Source organism: Ascaphus truei, chromosome 6, assembly GCF_040206685.1.
Source record: "Ascaphus truei isolate aAscTru1 chromosome 6, aAscTru1.hap1, whole genome shotgun sequence".
NCBI lineage: Eukaryota > Metazoa > Chordata > Amphibia > Anura > Ascaphidae > Ascaphus > Ascaphus truei.
In genome coordinates this window covers 84,935,334-84,948,286 of record NC_134488.1, presented here as the reverse complement: position 1 = coordinate 84,948,286, position 12,953 = coordinate 84,935,334, and the positions used below count along the sequence as shown (strand labels likewise).

At 44.9% G+C, this 12,953-nt stretch overlaps 1 protein-coding gene across 2 annotated transcripts in view; it reads left to right on the top strand.

Moving 5' to 3' along the window:
* Nucleotides 1-12,953, top strand: part of TNFRSF25 (TNF receptor superfamily member 25) — a 79,416-nt gene that overhangs the window by 48,717 nt on the left and 17,746 nt on the right. For both annotated transcript variants that reach the window (XM_075604972.1, XM_075604973.1), the window contains 2 exons: nt 1,565-1,635; nt 4,883-4,993. In XM_075604972.1, the coding sequence (XP_075461087.1) occupies nt 1,565-1,635; nt 4,883-4,993 (182 nt within the window). The remainder of the gene's footprint in view (nt 1-1,564; nt 1,636-4,882; nt 4,994-12,953) is intronic.

Below are 12,953 nucleotides of genomic sequence, written 5' to 3'. Positions count from 1 at the left end.
CCCCTGCAATGCAATACTAGGTCAACAGTTAACACAAGTAACAAATTAGATCAGGGGTGCACAAACTTCCTCGGCTGCGCCCCCCTGCCTGCTGTGCTCCTGGGTCACGCCCCCCCCCCCCCCCATACCTTGACTGTGGCGTCAAATGACTGATATTTAGACAGGAGTGTAATGAACACGTGTCTTTATTGGCATGCACCCTCTGCAGATGGTTCCATACAGCGATGCAGAGCCTCAGAGGTCCCAGGCCTCTGGATTGTGATTGCCCCTGATCTTACAGGGCAACTGTGGGTTGGATCAGATGTTCTCCCAGCCACAGGGCTGGGGGTGAGCACGCTCATCCCGCAATGGGAGAGACTCACAGCTCTACTGCTCTCTTACTCCTCCAGAGCAGGACTGACTAAATTTGCCACTCCCTCCTAGGAGGAGCCAGAAGGGACGGGATCATGGTCTATACCATACCAGATAGGCTTACACAGGCCATAAGTCACCACCATACTTCTGTCACTCATAAGAGGGGCATGAGGGAGGTCAAAAAGCCCATAGATTAACCTGCCATAGCCTAGACTGCTAGGAGTTACATGACAGGGAGGAGAGAGAGGCCAGAAGATACAGACCATGTTACATTTATATAACTGTTGCATTTTTTTTAACACAAGAACAAATTCACTTCCCAGACAGCATTGTACTGGACTGGGACAGCTGACAATAGAGGAGTCCCACCTTTGACATTAACCTGTGAATTTTTAACCCATTCTTAGTCTGCAATTACTGCCATTCACATGCAAATTTTCCTGAACTCTTAGCTATCCTTTTCCATTAATAATTCTCTCTTTTTATCCAAATGGGCAGATGTTCAGCTAGACCTCTTACCACATAGGAGCTATCACTATATATATTTACATTTACATCTACATTAAGAATGACTGATTGTACAGCTTCTAATTCCACTCTGTTTGTGCTGAGAAGGTCAGGAGTCTTTTTTTTTCCCATTGACCATCTCGGTACAAATGTTTCACCTTCATATCGCATCAATGTAATGCCATCAGCTGTTTAATCCATTCAAACGTTCCTCTTTCTAAGAGTGTAAAACATGTAAAAATCCTCAAAAACAAATAATTATATCTACCTACAAAAAATTGTTTGATTCTTTTACAAATTTCACAGTGATTCAGTCCTCACTCACTCTAATTGTTATGACATGACATGAGAGACTGAGACACCCTGCTTCAAATCCTATAGGAGTGCTGATTTAACCTCAGTTCTGAAACATTGCATGGCTTGATAATATTCCCAATGAGCCATGCTACCTGAAATCAATGTGTTGTCTCATGTTTGAGAGTTTCCAGCACAGAAAAGACATATGATTCCCAATAATATTTTCCACGTATTATAAAATGTTGCTTATTTGAGCGTACACACTCTAGTTCTACCTTAATAATAATAATAATAATAATAATAAAAACAATTATTCTCATTCCTGTGTTTTAGCAAATGTCATTTTTAGATTGATTTTTTTAATTAAGTTCAATGAACCCTTGCAATTCTTATTTTTTTTTTTAAGATTACTTCGGAAACAATGTGATAATGAAACACACGAAGATTGTGCAAAGCTGTGTGCATCAGTGACTCCAAGTATGTATACACTTACCATACTACTACTTTTATAAGCCTAGAACACCAGTACTTTTTAATTATGCTAATTATGTGTTTACACATACTTATCTACACCCAGTGTTCTTCTTTCGGCTTTGTATTGTTTAAAAAAAGCGCGTAAACTTGATAGGCTGTGCTCCAGCGACATGAGAGGGCCAAAAGGGATCAATGTGATATAATATTAAAGGGCTCCTTTTCCACAGGCTCAGTACCACAAGATTGGCGTAAAGCAGATGTGGCGCCTATAGTTAAAAAGGGAGCTAGATCACAACCGGGGAATTACAGACCTGTAAGCCTGACTTCAATAGTTGGGAAGATACTTGAAGGTTTAATATGGGATAATATTTAGGCATATCTAATGGAAAACAACATTATTAGTAATAGTCAGCATGGATTTATGAAGGATAGATCATGTCAAACTAACCTTATTTATTTCTTTGAGGAGGTAAGTAGGAATTTAGACCAGGGTAATGCAGTTGATGTGGTCTACTTAGATTTTGCAAAGGCTCTAAATACGTTTCAACACAAGAGGTTGGTGTTCAAAATAAAGCAAATTGGACTCAATACAAATATATGCACCTGGATTGAAAACTGGTTGAAGGATAGACAACAAAGGGTTGTCATAAATGGCACTTTTTCAGGTTGGGCTAAATTCGTGAGTGGAGTACCTCAGGGATCGGTACTGGGATCCCTGCTTTTTAACTTGTTTATTAATAACCTTGAGGTTGGCATCGAGAGCAAAGTCTCCATCTTTGCTGATGACATTAAATTGTGTAAGGTAGTAGAATCAGAGCAGGATGTAATTTCTCTCTAGAAGGACTTGGAGAGACTGGAAACTTGGGCAGGTAGATGGCAGATGAGGTTTAATACAGATACATGTAAGGTTATGCATTTCGGAAGCAAGAATAAACAGCGACTTTCAAGTTAAATGGGATATATTAGGGGAATCCTTGATGGAGGAGGATTTAGGAGTGCTGGTAGACAGCAGGCTTAGCAATAGTGCCCAAAGTCATGCAGTAGCTGCAAAGTCAAACAAGATCTTATCTTGCATTAAACCGGCAATGGATGGAAGGGAAGTAAACATAATTATGCCCCTTTATAAAGCATTGGTAAGACCACACCTTGAATATGAAGTACAATTTTGGCACAACTCCTTAGAAAAGACATTATGGAACTAGAGAGAGTGCAGAGAAGAGCCGCCAAATTAATAAAGGGGATGGACAATCTAACTTATGAGGAGAGGCTAGCTAAATTAGATTTACATTAGAAAAGAGGTGTCTAAGAGGGGATATGATAACTATATACAAATATATCAGGGGACAGTACAAGGAGCTTTCAAAAGAACTATTCATCCCAAGGGCAGTACAAAGGACTCGTGGGTCAGCCCTTAAGGTTGGAGGAAATGAGTTTTCACCAGCAACAAAGGAAAGGGTTCTTTACAGTAAGGGCAGTAAAAATGTGGAATTCATTCACATGGAGACTGTGATGGCAGATACAATAGATTTGTTCAAATAAAGGTTGGGCATCATTTTAGAAAGGGAAGGTATACAGGGATATACCAAATAAGTAAACAAGGGAAGGATGCTGATCCACGGAGTAATCTGATTGCCAATTCTTGGAGACATATAAAACCAAAAAAAAGGGGCGAAATAAAGAAAACAAAAAGCAAAATGAGTACTAGTAAAGTCACATTGGTGCTTACAACATTTAAAACATAAATAAGAATCAATCAATATGAAAAAAACACGTGTTGTGCACCGAATTGCTAACAACCACAGAGGATTGTTTCAAAACAGGACCAGTCAAACCCAAAGGAGTCCCAGATCTAAACAAGGGAATCACTTCTATCTTCAGATGGTGTATGCAAATAACTTAGCTTGGGGTTGATATCCCCGTGAAGTAATAAAAACAGGTACATGGCAGCTTGCGAATCTCTGTCATCACAGGGTCACGTGCTCGTAATGACGTCACCTCTATGCGTTTCGCGCACCAATAGTGCTTCATCAGGGGTGGTCTAAAGTATCCTGATGTGGGGTTTAAATACCAGCAAGTCTATGCCTACTTGCCAATCAGGAAAATACCCAGGTCATTGCTAAGAAGCCAACCAAGCAGCACACTGTCAGTGTGAACAATGCTGGATATCAACCCCAAGCTCAGTTGTTTGCATACACCATCTGCAGATAGAACTGATTCCCTTGTTTAGATCTGGGACTCCTTTGGGTTTGAGTGGTCTTGTTTTGACAGGATCCTATCCTCTGTGGTTGTTCGAAATTCAGTGCACAACACTTATGGTTTTTTTTTCATATTGATTCTTATTTATGTTTTAAATGTTGTAAGCACCAAGTGTGCTTTTTATATAAATATGACTTTACTAGTACTCATTTTGCTTTTTGTTTTCTTTATTGCACCTCTTTTTTTTTTTATATGTATCTAAGTGACCTTGCTGATCACGGGAGAATGGGAGCTGCAGGGAGATAACAACAATTCAGAGGAGATAAGAAACTTTTGGGACAGTGCGCTCTGTATACCTGAATTCTTGGAGTCAGGAGGGAATTTATTTTTCCCCTTATGAAATATCATTGGATGATATGTCACTGGGGATTTTTGTTTGCCTTCCTTTGGATCAGTACACTGTAAATAAAGATGTAGGATAAAGTATCTGTCGTCTAAATTTAGCATAGGTTGAACTTGATGGACGCATGTCTTTTTTCAACATCATCTACTATGTAACTATGTAATATAATTGAGAACCTGCTCTAATTACTATATGGAAAATTGCAAATAATATATTTGACTGTTTTAAGCCCTTTCAGGGGCCAACAACCTATTACCAACAAGTATGAAAATACTTACATTCTTTAGTAAATTACTGATATAGATTGCAGTATTTTTGAAGATATGTTGTTGCAACATTTCTTTAATGCAGCATACACTGACAATTACCAGAGTTTACTATTAGTAAAAGCAGTGGTTTTCTGCAATATTTGAAAAAGTAAAAGTGAACCTCGGGCAAAATTGGAGTAATTAAAGTCTATGAGCCTATGGAAAGTTGAATTAGTGTCATGCCACGTACACTGTTAGATAACACAAATGCAACACTCTAAACAAGGTTCTGTAATTCCTCAATATCCGTTGTGTGAAATAGCTGAAAGTTGTAGATTATGTGATAAGAGAAAGAAGTATCTAAAAGATGAGTGAGACATTATATTCTGTACTGTTGTTTTAGATCCGCCAATGTATATAGTTATTGGTGCTTTGCTGTTCTTACTGTTGCCTATTGGGGGCCTTCTCCATCACCAGCACAAAAGAAAGAAGAAAGATACCCTCACAGCTTCTGGTGAGTCTATAGTATGCTTATAATAATATTAAACAGTCTGGTGAACACTAATGATGGCTCCATCCTGTCACAAAGTAGACTTCCTTACGATGGTCCATTTCGAATGCCCTTCCTACGGCCTTTCAGACCCGGCTTATATTTTGAAATTGATATATCTAAATACAAAGTAATGTATATAATCATGTATGCCAGGTTTGAAACGGTTAAAGCCGCAATCCCAATCGATTTTCAATATTCATTTTGTGTACATTATTTGAATCATGGGGGTCCTCTAAAGCCGACATGCTATTTTTTAGCTCTGGGGTCCCCTGGTTCTTAAGGTGTGATGTCCTGGGTATTTAACACCGGTGAATTTGCATGCGCCTGTAGCTTCGCCCACCACTGCTTGCTTGAGTGAAAAAAAAAATTTATTGTCATTTTTTTTTCTCCACAAGCCTGCAAAAACCATCTATTGTATTGTATTGTATGTCTTTATTTATATAGCACCCTTAATGTACATAGCGCTTCACAGCTGTAATACACGTGGTAATCAAATAAATAACAGATAATATAAATAACAGATCATGGGAATAAGTGCTTTAGACATTAAGGAAGAGGAGTCCCTGCTCCGAGGAGCTTACAGTCTAATTGGTAGGTAGAGAGAACACACAGAGACAGTAGGAGGGAGTTCTGGTAAGTGCGTCTGTAGGGGGCTAAGCTTTATGTATCATGTGTTCAGAATAGCATAGAATTCATATGCTTCTTTAAGCAAGTGTGTCTTAAGGTGGGTCTTAAAGGTGGATAGAGAGGGTGCTAGTCGGGTACTGAGGGGAAGGGCATTCCAGATGTGTGGGGCAGTCAGTGAAAAAGGTTTAAGGCGGGAGAGGGCTTTAGATACAAAGGGGGTAGAAAGAAGACATCCTTGAGAAGAACGCAAGAGTCTGGATGGTGCATAACGAGAAATTAGGGCTGAGATATAAGGAGGGGCAGAAGAGTGTAAAGCTTTAAAAGTGAGGAGAAGAATGGAGTGTGAGATGCGGGATTTGATCGGAAGCCAGGAGAGGGATTTCATGAGGGGAGATGCTGAGACAGATCTCGGAAAGAGTAGAGTGATTCTGGCAGCATCGTATAGGATAGATTGTAGGGGAGACAGGTGAGAGGCAGGAAGGCCGGACAGCAGGAGGTTACAGTAATCAAGACGGGAAAGAATGAGGGCCTGAGTCAGAGTTTTAGCAGTCGAGCAACAGAGGAAAGGGCGTATCTTAGTTATATTGCGGAGGAAAAAGCGACAGGTTTTAGAAATGTTTTGAATGTGAGGGGCGAATGTGAGAGAGGAGTCGAGTGTGACCCCTAGGCAGCGTGCTTGGGCTACTGGGTGAATGATCGTAGTTCCAACAGTAATGTGGAAGGAGGTAGTAGGGCCAGGTTTGGGAGGAAGTATGAGGAACTCTGTTTTAGCCATGTTGAGTTTAAGGCGGCGGAGGGCCATCCAGGAAGATATAGCAGAGAGATATTCAGAAACTTTGGTTTGTACAGCAGGTGTAAGGTCGGGTGTTGAGAAATATATTTGTGTGTCGTCAGCATAGAGGTGATAATTAAACCCAAAAGATGTTATTAGGTCACCTAGAGAGAGTGTATACAGAGAAAAGAGAAGAGGTCCCAGGACAGAGCCCTGGGGTACCCCCACAGAGATATCAATAGAGGAGGAGGTGTTAGCAGAGGAGACACTGAAAGTAGGATGAGATCCTTACTGTATTACGATATTCAATCTGTGCTGTACAGTAGCTTTTGTCTGCGACCCTGTGCGTTTGACTGCACATGGTTGATTTGTGTGCTTTTTACGTACTGTATTTGGGGGTGTATTATTATGATGAACTGCCTTTTGAAATTAAAGTATGTCTTTAGCTTTGAACTTCATGCGGCTGTCTTTAATTTTTGGAATCTTGCCATTGTGTTTTTAATCCGTCCAAAACTGAGTTTCAAAGCCTCACTGCGCCTGCGTGTAATCCTTGTTCAAATGGGAGCTGCTTAGCTGCTTACTGCGCATGAGTCACCCAACCCCCCTCTCCACAGTCATTCATTTTCTGAAGTTAGTCATTGTGTTTTTAATCCGTCCTTAGCCGAGCGTCAATCGCCTCATTGCGCCTGCGTGTACTCTAAGCCTCTTTGAGATGGGAGCTAGCTGCTTACTGCGCATGAGTCACCCAACCCCCCCCCCCTCTCCACAGAGTTATTAATTTTATGAATCTTGCCATTGTGTTCTTAATCCATCCATAGCCGAGCTTCAAAGCCTCACTGAGCCTGCGTGTGATCCTTTTTCAGATGAGAGCGATTTAGCTGCTTACAGCACATGAGTCACCCAACCCCACCCTCTCGTTAATTTTCTGAATCTTGCCATTGTGTTCTTAATCCGTCCATAGCCGAGCTACAGTACAAAGCCTCAGTGCGCCTGCGTGTGATCCTTTTTCAGATGAGAGCGATTTAGCTGCTTAGCTGCTTACTGCGCATGAGTCACCCAACCCCACCCTCTAGTTAATTTTCTGAATCTTGCCATTGTGTTCTTAATCCGTTCATAGCCGAGCTACAGTACAAAGCCTCACTGCGCCTGCGTGTAGTTCTCTTTGAGACGGGAGCTTTGAGGCTTTGTTCACGGCAACGTTTTAGAAAATCCCTTCTCGAATTTGATTTGCACAGAGCATCACCTTGATATTATAATAATAATAATAATAATAGCATGTTTTTGTATAGCGCTGTTAGTTACAGTATACGTAGCGCTTTCCAGAGACATTTTGCAGGCACAGGTCCCTCCATGTCCCGTGGAGCTCACAATCTACTGTATGTTTTTGGTGCCTGAGGCACAGGGAGATAAAGTGACTTGCTTTTTATGTACTGTATTTGGGGGTTGTATTTGGGGGTTTATTGATCAAATTATTATGATGAACTGCCTTTTGAAATTACTGTACTCTACTCTACAGTATGTAATTTCTTTGAACTGCAGCACAACTAATCCTTCATCCCTCCCCCACGCACACACAAACTCTTTTCGACAGACACCTCCACAGAGTCATTCATTTTCTGAAGTTAGTCATTGTGTTTTTAATCCGTCCCTAGCCGAGCGTCAATCGCCTCACTGCGCCTGTGTGTACTGTAAGCCTCTTTGAGATGGGAGCTAGCTGCTTACTGCGCATGAGTCACCCAACCCCCCCCTCTCCACAGAGTAATTCGACAGACACCTCCACAGAGTCATTCAGGAGAAAAGATGCAGCCTTTCTGCAAGAGTGCGACATGGACTGCGACCTCGAGGGCAGACACCCCAAAGGAATAGTGTGTCGTGGTTGCTGCTACAGTTAAAGACTTACTGGGTAAGGTGACTGCCCGGGAGGAGGCTGGGGCACTTCTGCTGATGGCGCAGGAATGGGACCACTACCTGCAAGTCACCGCCAGTGACGGTGAGGTGTCCCGGTGCTCTTCCCCTGGGGGCGAGTCCCATCCATCATCAGGCGGTGGAAGGCGATCCGTGGTGATACTCAAGCGCGGCTGCAGAAGAAGAGCCTACCTGCCTGACTGAACAGGAGCAGAGTCCCGTGTTAATGACATCAGCACGAGCGACGATGCATCCCGAACAGCGGAGGAGCGCCAAGGCTGTGGCAGCTCCCAGAGAGATGGCATCTGAAGTGTCTGCTTCTGACCGAGAGGACCACGTAACTGCCAGGAGCCAGCGGAGCATTGCGGATCACATTGCTTCTACCCTCCAGGCTTCAGTGGAGGAATCTGGTGAAGAGGTACCAGCCGGTAGTTCCTACGTGGAGGACGACAACACCCTTCCAGTGCAACCAGAGGATATCGATGCACATCCGGTGCGGCCGGATGATGTGACCGTGGAGGCAATCGCCGGGGCGGAGGAAGACTCGATTATGCCCGCTCCGGTGAGTATCGCTCCATTTGATCTCATACTACAGCAACACCACGACCGCGCCGAGTGCATAAGGGACCTACGGTCCCTGAGAAGCACCAGTTGCTGGCGGTGACCGGCCGTGGTAGGCGCACTAACATTGACCTTCCTAGACCTGTTGCCGGGCCTAAGACTGTTACCACTTGGGCCCGGGGCAACAAGAAAGGAGCTAAACCCTCTCAGGACTGGAGAGGCTGGGTGAATTCAAAGGAGGAATATCCTGAAGGAGGGAGGTGGGCTGACTACTTGACTTTCGCAGGGGAAGGGTCAGACAAGTCCACACAATCAGAGACATCGGGCGTATGCTCTAGGGTGGTGGCTGAATCTGATATATCCACTAACAGTAAAAAACACAATATAACTGGTGCCTAGATTTACCATATACCACCTAAAGTGATCACAGATCAAATATCAGACCAGTCCTTAGTGTCCAATCAATGACCAGATGAATCTTGATTGATGTCTCATGACATGTGAAAACAAACAAAGAGAAAAATCATAGTGCAACACTGGTATAAAACAATATAAGTAAAAATGACCACAACAACTTATAACCACACACTCACATAACACAGAATAGCTGAAAAAAAACTGTTACTTTTTATTGCTAAGAATAAACAACCTATAAAAAGACAAAACAATTGTCTAACTAAACATGGAGTACATGGACTGTGGAGATCCCATCCGGTGATGTAAAAATTGGAATCCTACTCACAACAGAGCAGTCAACAAACAGCGTTGATAGAAACTTGATCTCTCCCTCTGTGCTGGATCCCAATTTGGAAACTCCACAGTGTGCTTTCAGAGCTCAGACGCCGCCGTCACGCTTACTGTTGCTCTGCTGGCAGACCCGCTGGTCACGTCGCATCCAGATGACTTCACTGACATGCGCACAGTTACTTAAAGTCCCAATAGCTGTCTGCAGTTGCGGCGTATAGCCAAACCACCTCCACAGACAGTGTTCAATAGGGGGAAAGGCTGCAGGAAATCAGCACCAATGCTCTCAATGCTCACAATAGTCACAGCACTACAGGTGGTACCACAAGGTACCTAGACCGGGTAGAGTATCGACTTGAGCGGGGTCCAAAAAGGGTGTACTCATCACAGTTCCTGATTATGAGGGCAGGTTAGTTAAAAAGCCTGACCCTTATAATTATTATTAGAGGGGTAAGGATTCTCCACGTTATGGGAGGGATCTATAATCATATACTATCAACGGTATCCTATAAAATGTTATAGTGCAATGGTTATGCATTTGTTCCAGGTTGTCCAGTTGAAGGATGGTACACAAATTTAGATAGTCAGTGGGGTCCGTGAGATTCCCCCAGGGGGAGAGTGAAGCCAGGTCTTTTTTTTGGCTACTAATCCGACCTGCCTAACATGTAAATCCTGGTACAGCGCAGTCAGTGTTAGACTCAATCCGGGGTTTCCCCTGCAGTAAGCAGCTCCCTTGAGTGACAGGGAGAGGTGGGCCTAGGGTCTGTGTTCTGCCCAATCGGGCTCAGACCTGGGACCCTCCCCAGGGTTCTTAAGTGGATGCACAGTCAAATTTAGTTAGTTGTCTCTCCCCTGAGAGAGAGTTCCAGGAAGCGTGTGTGCAGGGCTCTGACCACCTTCCATCCCCTCCCTAAGGGGAGTGGGACTATACCTCCTATTGCACCAGGGAATAGGGGAAGAGTTAGGATAGACTCTCGGGCCTTTGCCTGGGGGTTGATTCCAATGACCATCTGGAGGAAGAGAACAGATTTGAATCAGTATAAAACAAGAGACAGGCCCAATGCTACATCCCATTGACAAAACATATATGGTAAAAAGTATAAAGTAAAATACTTCAATAATAATAATAAATACTTAAATATTTAGGTAACACTTTGGCCAAAGCGTCATAAGCCTGCATACCAACGCCAAGGTATAACCAAATTAATGCAGGTCCTACACTACACTGTGAACACTTCCTTTTACCTCTGTAAGAGGGGATCTATTTTGATCTGGTTTGAAACTGATTGGCCGGCGAAGCCGGCCAATTCAGTTGAACAGCAATTCTACTTGTTACCAAGTAGAACAAAGATAAACCAGTCAAACAAAAATTTAATGAACCCAACAAGCGCACTGATGAAGTGCACTTAAAACAGAAGGGTTAAATCTGAAGAACCCTGATTGGTGGATACCGAGCAAAGCACCCCACCTAACGCCCACTGGGAGGCAAACTCTGAAACCGTCCCAGTAGACTCGGTGTACGAGTACTCTGCCCGAATACGGGAGTGCACCAGCGCCCGGAACATGACCACGATGTTTGTCGGGACCCCCCCCTCCAAACACTGCTTCCTGGTTTTACAAATGGCTACCTTAGCCAATGCCAGGAGCAGGTTGACCAGGAGATCCCTAGGCTTATTGTCCCGGGACACTGGGCACCCAAAAATAAAAAGATGAGGTGAGAAGTGCAACCAGAACTGCAGGAGTAAGCTCCTCAAGAAGGAAAAGAGGGGCTGCAGTCTGGCACAACTCGAATAAATGTGATATACGGACTCCCGCTCGCCACAGAAGGGACAGGCGGCGGGGGAGTCCGTGAAGTGTGCCAAATACTCTCCTGTGCTCCGTGGAGGACCCTCCAACTCAAATCCCCGGCCGGACGGGGAACCAAAGATGAATAGAGTTCCTTCCACCGGGGTCTCTCGTCCTCGTTCGCTGGGAATACCCGCCTCCAGATGGTGTCTGGGCGGGTGACAAGGGCGAGGTAATGCACTATATGGAGCACCAGAGAATACAGGACTTTTCTCGGCATGCCGCGGAAACATGCCGGGGACATTTCCCCCAACTTGCTGAGGTTGGGGGAGAGAAGAGCCCGAGGGGGTTGCCGTGACCTTGGTTCCACGCAAAGATCCGGAGAGCCGAAGTTGATAGGATGACAAGGCTCTCCTGTCTGCAATACCCCCTCAATGAAGGTGCGGGAGTCGGGGTGTATGGCATCTTTAATCTCCTGGATCAAACGATGAGGGACGCGGGCACTATGCAGCTCCATACGGGGCGCGAGCACCTCTGCCCCTACCCAATCCCGCCGCTCATAGTCCAGGAGATCCCCGACTCTGGTCACCTGCGCCAGGATTATCCAGCGGCAAATAGAGGGTGAATCCAACATCCGAGCCCCCACTGCTGGATTATACAGCAAGGGCGCGGCGAGGAAATCAACCCCCACCGCCTGTTCCTTCCTGCTCGCGGAGACCAGTTTCCAGGCCTTCAGTAAGTCCCGATAGTATGCCGGCAGCTCCGAGAGGTTTCTACCTAAACCCTCGGGCCTGATGAAAAAAAGTTGCCGGTCATACCTCATATTGCGCAGCTGGCGAAAGAAAAAGGTTGCCAGCTGGCACCACTGCGGAGACGGATCTGCGAATAGGTATCTCTGCAGGTATTGGAGGCGGAAAGTGTGTAACTGGGAGCGGACACACACCACTCCCTGTCCACCCTCCTCCAAAGGGAGACATGCAACTCCCGCAGAGACCCAATGCTTCCCCATCCAGAGAAAATCCATCAACTTCCTCTGGATCTTGTTGATAAATTCGGGGGTCGGACCCATGGCTATCAGCCAGTGCCAAAGCTGACTGGCCACTAGCTGATTAATCACCAGGGTTCTTCCCCTAAGGGAAAGCATTCTCGACAGATACACCCATGACCCCAGACGAGCAATGACCCGTTCTTCAAGATCACTGAAGTTTTCTGGGGTAGGGTCCTCCGCAGCAGACAGGTAGACTCCCAGATACTTGAGAGTATCGCTCCCCCACGAGATATTACGAAACATGGGGGGCAAAGAGTCCACCTGTAAGGGACCCACCAAGATGCCGGAGCACTTGTACCAGTTGATCCGAGCAGAAGAGGCCGCGGTGTAGACCTCTTGACACTCCTGTGCCCGCTCTAGATCATCTAGGTCCTGGGCCACGAGGAGCACATCATCGGCATAAGCCGACAGGACTACCCGCATGTCGGGCTCCCGCAGCACCAGCCCGGTAAGCCTCTTCCTCAGTAGGCAGAGGAAGG